This window comes from Copadichromis virginalis, linkage group LG10 (assembly GCF_057382275.1).
Source record: "Copadichromis virginalis isolate Kocher_CV1m ecotype Utaka linkage group LG10, C_Virginalis_male_GT1.1, whole genome shotgun sequence".
Taxonomy (NCBI): Eukaryota; Metazoa; Chordata; class Actinopteri; order Cichliformes; family Cichlidae; genus Copadichromis; species Copadichromis virginalis.
The window spans coordinates 34,714,048-34,723,448 of record NC_140627.1 but is presented as its reverse complement, the minus strand read 5'-3'; the positions used below and the strand labels follow the sequence as shown (position 1 = coordinate 34,723,448).

Sequence of the window (9,401 nt, the reverse complement as noted above, 5' to 3'; positions counted from 1 at the left end):
GTTACCGTGTGAACACAAATCACTCTCAAGGAAACTGGGATGTTTCAAATTCTCTGTCATTACAATAACAGGTCACATGACTCGGGCTTTATATTTGATATGAAATGTGATATTCAACACTATGAACGTGATCGGTGATGAAAGACCTGCGGGAGCAAACACTGAGCTGTGGGTTCAACTCTGTCGTCGCTGAACCGCCGCAGTTTACCTCCAAGCCCCGCCCACCGCGTGGAATCATCATATCTGTAAAAGGTGAAGGTTTTTAGGAAGGAGTCACGAGAGAACACGAGCTGCATGTTATTGATGATGAATAAACCAGAATTATTATTTTAGTTCAGCAGATAAAAACGTCATCAGGTTATAAAACAATGAAATAAACACGAGTAACGACAGTCATGTGATCATAAATCATCACATATGATCTGTAAAAGCCAAAGTAGTGTAAGTAATCAGAGTAAAAACAGACTCGTCTGACTGAGCACAGTAAACCGAGAGCTGCTCTCTGATTGGTCCCTGCCTGCTGTGTGTGATGCTCCTGCCGCAGCAGCGTGTGGTGCTGGTTTTTACGCGTCACTTCATTTCTTGCAGCGTGCAGCTGTGGTGGCTGTCAGCAGCTGTTGGAGCTGCTCTGAGGCGCATTCAGCTCCGTCATGAAGCTCAGGCTGCTGCTCGCTCTGCTCTCAGGTAACTGCTGGCTCTCTTCCTCTGAAACTCTGTAAACACAGAAACTTTAGCCGCTCTGATGTCACTGCTGCGTTCTTCTTCTGCACTTTTGTAGCTTTAGCCTGAGTTTGCAGGATGAGTCTTGTTCAGACTGCAGCGAGTAAAGACGAGGAGCTGCTGTGGTTATTACTCGTGACAGGGCTGAGTCTCTGTGGTAGAGACGTGCAGAGGTCTGAGGACGAGCTGCTGGTGTTGTAACAGCTGTAACGTGGGCTCGTTCCCGCTGACCTCCTGCAGGCTTACAGGCTGAGGTCAGCGAGGGTCAGAGTTCAGGTCAGAGGTGACCTCTCCGATAGTCTGACCTGATCTGAGCAGAGTTTGGATCTGATGTAACAAAGCTTTCCTCTGTTTCTGTTTCCAGTCTGTGAATGTGACGGCAGCAGGGTCAAAGGTCACACAGGTCAGAACGTCACTCTGCCCTGTAAATATGACAGGAAATATCACGCCGCTCTGTCAGCGTGCTGGCAGCGAGGAGAAATACCAGCCAGAGGCTGCTCCAATCCGCTGATCTCCACAGATGGACTCAGAGTGTTAACCAGAGCTTCCAGCAGGTATGAGCTGCTGGGCCGACTGGAGGACGGAGACGTCTCTCTGACCATCATGAACCTCACAGAGGGAGACGCTGGACAATACGGCTGCAGGGTGGAGATACCCGGGCCGTTCAACGATGAGAAGCATCACTTTGACCTGAGCGTCGCCACAGGTGAGTCTGCAGGTTCGACCGAGCTCACGTGTCGGGATCATCGTCCTGAACCATCAGCGGCTCTCTGAGGACGACTCGCTCATGTCGCTGACAGCAGCTCAGAGAAACACATCTGTGAGATCCAGATGTTGATTCACAGCTGATCAGACGCGGAGTCAGCTCTGATGCTCGTTGTGTTCATGTCATTGATCTGTTTCAGACGCTCCCACGGCCCGCACGACAGACACGCCCACAGAGTCGACGTCGTCCTCTCCGACTGAAGGTGACGACAGAGCTGCGGTGAATCTGTTTGATGTAGCGACAGAATCTGAAAGCAGGAAAAAGGAGAAATTCAAATGAACTCAGATAATCCAGTCAGGAGCTCTGAGGTGAACGGGTGATGAAGGTGACGATGACCTACAGAGACCAGCAGCGTCTGTGTCAGTCAGAGGAAGTGCAGGTGTAAAGTTTTCAGTTAACTTTATTGGACACTTGAACATCGACGACGCCGCAGTGGACGACCTCTGTGTTTGTGTCTCGTGGGTTTCGTACAGTCAGACGTGTCAGGGTCAAATGAGAGCGCTATGACATCATCCTGCTGCTGACACGCTGTCCTAAAAATGTCTGCTTTCACGTCCGCAGGTCATGTGACCTCCACAGAAAGCCCCCTGACGGCCTCCTCCGGGGTGAAGCGCAGCCACGAGGTGAGAAAACGAACGAACGCTGTGAAACGTGAGACGTGTGACGCCACCGCCACACGAAGACGAAGCTCAGCACGAGCGCCACACTGATGCTCTGAGCAATGAAAATATTATTTGAACAGACTGCACAGTGCACCCTCGCTGTGATTGGTGGATCGATATCAGCAGATAAGTTAAACAGGAAGTAAAACCAGACTGTTTATAGACCCTGATGATGATGAAGATGATGAAGTCAGATTATGACTTGATGTCTCGCTCTGACAGTTTCTTTGTAGGTTTTGAACATCAGTCTGAGCAGTGATTGGCTGTTCCTAATAAAGTGTCAGTGTTTGAGCAGACCGCGGGCCTCGCTGTGACGGTGATGTCGTGTTTTTCAGGGTTCGCAGACGATGGCGCCTCTGATCGCCGTCCTGCTGGTCTTCGTGTTTCTGCTCACGCTCGGTGGACTCGTCGTCGCCGGTGAGTACGAGAATAAACCCGTCTGTTCTCACGGCCTCGAAACATCGAGGACAGCGACCATGGTCGGTGTGGCAGCGGGTTCTTAATCCCGCCCTGAGCGTCAGTGATGCAGGAAACATTTATTAGTTTGAACTGTGTTTTACTCTGTGACCCACGGCGAGCTCCTCATCACGTCGTTTGTGTCTCTGCAGTGAGAAGACTGAAGCAGCTCGTCAGCACGTGAGTGAACTTCCTGTTTTCTGAATAAACGCCGTGTCTGAGCGCCTCGATCGCCGCTGATGAACCCTGAGTCAGGTTTGACCTTCGTGGGGTCTCGGCTCGCGGGCCTTCGGCGCGCTGCGATCATCTTGGCAGCGTCTTCTCACGACTGAGCGCGCTCAGACTGAAACTCACAGATAAAGAAACCCACAAACCACGCGGGCGATTTCAAACGAAGGCGAGCTGAGCAGGAGGTTTCAGGTGGCGTTGAGATGCTGAGCGAGAACGAAGCAGCCTGATCGTTAAAGCCCAGCACGCAGGCCCACGGGCCCAGATGTGTCCACGCTGCTGTCACAGCGCCGGAGCAGAAAGGCGGAGCGTCACGGCCGAGGCTGTGTGCAGCGGGCTGGCAGCCATGTTCCAGCGCAGTCGCAGGGTCGCAGCAGAAAGAGGAACTCGAGGATGTTTTATGCACGTGTGACAGTCATGAACGGTGACCAGACGACAGGAAACAGGAAGTTGAGGTTGTGGTCGTGCAGTCATAAAAACTTTAAATAAACTTTAAATACATGTAAGTGAGGCAGGTGGAGCGCACAGCTGCGGCACATCTGCAGAACACCTGAGATCATCATCGTTTCCATAGCAACGCTCTTCACATCTCCTGGGGTCCGGGTGATGTACGACCAGCATCAGGAGCTCCACCCGTGAGCCCGCTGCAGACTCCGCCCACCAACCGCAAGAGTTTCGGTTCCCTGCTGCTCGGCTTACCAGAAGCTGCGAGCGAGGAGAGGAAGCTCTGAGGTTTACACCCTGCCTCCTCCTCATCCTCGCCCGGCCGAGCGCCCCGCGCTGAAATGTCACAGCCTGAATTAGAGGGTCACATGACCACTCAGCCTGAAGCACGGCGTAACCAGCGTAACTCTGTGACCTTTCAGAGTCTGCTGGGACTCGTTTTTAAAGTTTGAGGCTTTTACTTTGGAAAATCAAACTCGTTATGAAGCAGGAAACGGATCCACGCAGCAGAAATATAAACGATCATCGCCGACAGTGTCAGGTCACCAGTTTATGATCAAACGTGTCCGACACAGTCGATCGGCTGCCATGGTTACCATATGATCAGTCATCGTTTTTTATTCAAATTCATCTCAAAGGTTTTAAAGCTGACATGTCTAATGAGAAGCTGGAGCTTCTCTACAGGAAGTCTTTCACTGTCCACAGGAAGTCGCTGTGATGATGAAACTGATGCTCTCCTGTCTCAGCCCTCAGGAGAAGGTCGGCCCGGGTCAGCAGGTCCAGTTCAGCTCCACGGCGTCCACTCTGCAGCTGCAGAGCTCCACCGTGGACAACATCTACCAGATGGAGAGCGACGGTGATGGCGGCGATGGCGGCGATGGTGGCAGTAGCGATGGTGGCAGTAGCGATGGCGGCGGCGGTGATGGAGGTAGAGGAGAAGATGGGGGAGACTATGAGTACTGCCCCTGAGGTCCCACCCACCCGCCTGGAGGCAGGATGATAACAGGAAGCAGGAGCGTATCTCTGATTGGACACTTTGCTTTGAAAGGCTCCAATCACAGAGCTCCGGGTGTGCAGCAGGTGTAGTTGCTGCCTACAGATACAGCGAGCTTTTATTCTGATAGGTTGTTTTTTCAGAGTTAACCTATAAGTATCCACAGTGACACAGGTGACCCCGCCCCTTTAGACACCCACGAAAGTTCCCTGTAAAGTTTTAAAGTTTCGTTTGATGTCTTGTCATGTGACAAGCGAGGGACTCGTGACAACACGTCCTGTCTGACACGTGACCTGAAGCCGTCAAACTGAAGACGGTCGTCAGATTTTTATTGTGACAAACACACATAATGGAAAAGGTCATGTGACGTGCTTGTCACACGGCACCAATCATCTGTTTTCTTATTGATCAATATGTTTCCTGTTGTTGTTTAAACAATAAAAGCATGAAAAATGAGTGAAATCGTTCAGATTTGGCTATTTCAGTCTGTCCTCACACGGCGAGTCGCGTCCTGATCTCTGAAGCTCCTCGCTGGAGCCAATCAGACGAAGCACGTCACGGATGGGCGGAGCTCCTCGTGATGTAAGTCTGATGGTCAGTTTTCTGCAGCAGCTTGTTGAAGGTGCCTCAGCTCTGAGTTTAGGACATCAGAGCGACGTAAACATGGCTTTCTAAATATGGAAAACATTTCTCGTGTGTGTCTCCTCTGTGACATCGCTGACAGTGGGAGGGGCTACTTTTAATTAAGCTTCAGTGATGTAAGTAAGTAAAATGTATTTATATAGCACATTTCACAGATAGAAATCACAAAGTGCTTCACAATAAGATCAGACATACAAGTTAAATTAATTAAAAGCCCGTTTGTATAAAAATGTCTTCAGCTGCTTTTTAAAGGAGTCAGTAGAGTCTAGACAGAAAAGCTCGATCCCCACGTGTTTTAAACCCAGTACAGGTCATTATTGTAACGTCTGATAATGTGGCCTAGAGGGAGGATATACAGCAAAAAGAGAATCGGACCTAAAACAGATCCTTGAGGTGCCCCAGAAGGCAGAACTGATGCTTCAGACAGCACCTGATTCATACAGACAGTAAAGGATCTCTCAGATAGATGCGACATAAACCATTTTAAACAACACCAGTAATCCCAAACAAGTCCTTCAGCCTATTTATCAGGATGCTGTGATCAACAGAACCAGAACGATGTACTCTCCAGAGTCTGCTGCCATCAGAGTGTCCCCACACGCTTTAAGCAAAGTGGTTTCAGTGGAGTGCAAATGTCCAGAACATTGTTCTTCTCCAAAAAGTTGTTAAGTTGTTCTGCAGCTGTTTTTTCCAAGATCTCTGACACCAACAGTCACTTTGATATTGGCCTGTAACTGTAAAGAGATGGGTCCACATTTGGTTTCTTTAATATTGGTTCAACAAGAGTTTGATTACAATAGCTGGGAACTGAGCCAGTATGAAGAGAAGTATTCATTATTTCCAGAATACAGAGGCCAATAGAGTCAAACACACTAATGAAAAATGATGAAGTACATCGAGGTGGCTTGAAGTCAGTTTCATCTGACCAAGCAGACACTGACGTCCTGTAAGGTGACAGGAGTAACAGAGGAGCAGGTATCAGCAACGTGTCAGTGTGATACTGGGAGGAGGATGGAGAAATATTAGACCTGACAGCAGCGACCTTATTAACAGAATAGTTTAAAAACACTGCTCTTGCTCTTGATGAAGGCGGTCGCACTTTTCTCCTCCTCCTCTCCCTTACCTAGACTCATGTTTTTTGTATTACTTTTCCCTGAACACTCTCTCACAGTCTGTTCTCTAAAACCTAAAAGAGGAATTATGGATTGGATCAACTGGTCCCTAAATGCAATTGACACCCCTTTCTCAACAAGAAGTCTGGGCTCGGGTGAGCCTGAGTGCTGAAGATATCTACCTATGAACCATGGTAACAGGGTTCTGGCTGATCGGAGCTGGCTTGGCCCTGACTTATCGAAGAATTAAGGAAGCGGAACCGGCTGTTCAAACCCCCACAAGGCTGCCCGCTGGGATTGAAATGATGGGAGAGGCGTGAGTTTCTCAAAATGGGCTCATTGAGTCAGCACGGAGAAGATCTTGGAGAGGCTACGGCTGCTGTGAATATTCAGAATAAGATCTCTGACTGCAGACTGGATACATCTCGGGGAGGCTCACTGCTGCGAGTTCTCAGAATCGGCTCCTTGAGCACAAGAAATGACAACATCACAGAACACAAGAATGGTGAAGCTCGCGGCTCTCCAACGGGAGATTGAGAGACCAGTGTTGGACTGTAGAACAGCTTTGAAATTCATATGAGCTGTTCGCACTAAAGTAAAAGCACCATCACTTCATGCGGAGACCCTCTCGGCACCAGCTGCGGTCTCAAGGCTGGAGCTGAACAACAACACCCTGATAACGACTGTGTTTAGACTGTTCTTCCCATTCCATGCAAGGCCACCTGGGTTGGCTGGAAGACTGTTTACTTAGCCTGGCAGGGCGAAGGACACTGTCTCAGCTGAACTCTGGACACACACACACACACACACATATACACTGATATGCACTCATCCCCCCTCCCTTTCCAAACGCCTTCGACACTTATTCCCCTCCGATGCTGACGGTGGATCAAGGAGACCAGCGCACAGGCTGCAGGCCCGGATGTGCTGTCTAAATCGGCGGTCTCTCACCCTTTACCCCCCCTGTTGCTTGTCATGTGTTTCTTTGGTGTATTGACAGTGTTGGGAAGGTTACTTTTAAAATGTATTCCATTACAGAATACAGATTACATGCCCCAAAATGTATTCTGTAACGTATTCCGTTACGTTACTCAATGACAGTAACGTATTCTGAATACTTTGGATTACTTAATATATTATCGTGCTTTTTACAACAACATGAATGTACTATTGCTGTGATTTATTACTATTACTGAAGGTCCGCGACTCCAAACTGTAGTAAAGGGACCTCTGACTAATACGGCGGGGTCCCTGTCGGCTCGTAGCCGAAAACTAGCTTTACTTTGTTGTGTGGGTCAACTTTTCTTGCGAGAGACAGAGAGGCGTTGAAAGGCTCCAACGGGACTTATTGTTTTTGGAGGAAAACAGGAACACGGTGTACAGTCGAGTCTTAATAGCTTACTTACAACTGGGCTCGTCAGGCTCTCTTCTTGGCTGAAGTGGTTATTATTATATTTACATGCTTCGAGCTCCCGTTTTTGCTCGATGACAACTCGTACCTTTCCACTCCCCTTTTTCTCCCTCCTCGCGCTCACAGACACATAACGTGTATGGCAGTCCATTCTCCCTGCAACACGGACTACACTGCCCATGATGCTACATTCTTTAGAGCTATGCTTGTAGCATTCTGCCTGTTAGCTTAGCACAACAACAACAACGAAAAGGCCTCTCTCACCCAGGAAACACACAGTCGCAGAGAGAGAGAGAGCGTCACCCTGTAACCATGGCAACCGTAACGCTGCCGCCTGGAACAAAGAGCGTAGCTGTCAAACAAAACCCAAACAGTCCTGACCCGCGACAAAATGAAACAGGAAAGTACCGCAGTGTAATCCATTTATTTCAACAAAGTAACTGTATTCTGAATACCACCTTTTTAAACGGTAACTGTAACAGAATACAGTTACTCATATTTTGTATTTTAAATACGTAACGGCGGTACATGTATTCCGTTACTCCCCAACACTGTGTATTGATAGGTGTTTCGTGTGCAGAGGTGTTTTTTTCTGTTCTCAAACTGATCTCCCTGTTGGAGCTCAGTCTGGGGGGAGTTATTTTTTTCTCCTTATCTTTCCTCATGTGGTGCATTTTCCATTGTTATACCTCTCTGACCTGTCTTCCCCATGTGATGTTTTGTGTCATGTATGTATGGTCGGAGGGTAAGATGGCGCCGCCATTGCGTGCAATAGGTCGGCAGCCTTATGAAATTTCCCCTTGTGGGACTAATAAAGGTAAATCAATCAATTCAATTAAAATAAAGTCATTACAATGAGATTTAGTATAGACTGGTACATGAGGAATATCACGAGAGACAATGTTTTTAATTGTTTCAAACAATACTCTGGGATTTTTCTTTTTTGAAGCTGTTAGATAAGCAAAATATTCAGTTCTGGCATCTTTTATAATCTCGTTAAGTGAGAAAATTGATTCCTTGAGATGTACCGTATGGACCTCAAGCTTGGAAGCCTTAAACAATCCTTTATTTAAGGCTTGATGTGTTAAATAATCACTTTCAACAGTACAAATGAGTCTGCAAATTTAATTGTTTTAATGGTCGGTTGGAACTCACCTTTTTTTCCTCACTGTGAGTTCTTCTTCTTGTGTTTCTCACTCCTGTTTAATGCTCGTTGCCTCCACCGTGTGGCTGATCGATGAACTGCAGCTGAACAGACTCAGCTGTGCTGTGGGGGAAAACTTCCCCCTCGTAGTCATCCTGCTGTCTGTGAGGCGGAAGTTTAGTAACTTAACCATGAAAGTAGTGACTGCAGCTCAGCTCTGCCTGCTCAGCTGCAGAAACACTGAAAGATGCAAGAAAATACTGTAAATAAACCATAATTCTGCATAAAATATTACAAATGTACACAGAATAGATATTAAATGTTCTCTGTAGACAATAAAATAGTTTAATACACAATAAATACTGCAGCTATTAATTAAATACTATAATACATGTTTTGTAATGACTGAAATATCATATTTAATGTTTTTCACATCAGTGGTTCACAAAGCGTAGCCTGCGGCCCCTGGTGAGCTCTGAAGGTTTCATTTCTAGTAAATAGCTGTTTTTGATTAATCTAAGCGAAACGATGCTGCTGGTTTAACTCTGAGGATTCAAAGCTTCAGTCTGGCGTCTACTGTGGCTTCAGTTCTGAGAGCAGACAGAAGCAAACGTCTGAGGTCAGCTTCATCTGAACAGCAGCACCACCTTCATGCTTACGTCAACCTTCAGACGTTTGTTCTATGTGCATAAGACGAGAGGGACGGACACAAAGACTCAGGACATAAACTGAACTCAAAACTATTTTTGTTTCTTTATTGTTGTTGTCTGTGACCGTTCTCAGCTCAGCTTTCAGGGGTCGCTGTGCTGCGAAACCACCATC

General features: G+C 47.5%; 1 protein-coding gene across 2 annotated transcripts; it reads left to right on the top strand.

Annotated features, from left to right (window-relative positions):
- Window positions 1-4,737, top strand: LOC146700966 (uncharacterized). 2 transcript variants are annotated; one of them, XM_085471227.1, is made up of 7 exons: window positions 1-684; window positions 1,085-1,426; window positions 1,626-1,688; window positions 2,048-2,109; window positions 2,484-2,565; window positions 2,757-2,784; window positions 4,030-4,737. In XM_085471227.1, the coding sequence occupies exons 1-7, from the start codon at window positions 651-653 to the stop codon at window positions 4,274-4,276; spliced, it is 858 nt and encodes a 285-aa protein (XP_085327353.1). In that variant the 5' UTR covers window positions 1-650; the 3' UTR covers window positions 4,277-4,737. The 2 variants fall into 2 exon arrangements, with proteins under 2 accessions (XP_085327353.1, XP_085327354.1); XM_085471228.1 differs by having other exon boundaries at window positions 4,023-4,737.
- The last annotated feature ends 4,664 nt before the right edge of the window (window positions 4,738-9,401 follow it).

Bases quoted from the DNA above. Each gene is read 5' to 3' on its own strand.
- LOC146700966 (XM_085471227.1), top strand. From the start codon at position 651: ATGAAGCTCAGGCTGCTGCTCGCTCTGCTCTCAG. The intron at 685-1,084 runs GTAACTGCTGGC...TTCTGTTTCCAG, and splicing joins GCTGCTCGCTCTGCTCTCAG to TCTGTGAATGTGACGGCAGC. The intron at 1,427-1,625 runs GTGAGTCTGCAG...GATCTGTTTCAG, and splicing joins TGACCTGAGCGTCGCCACAG to ACGCTCCCACGGCCCGCACG.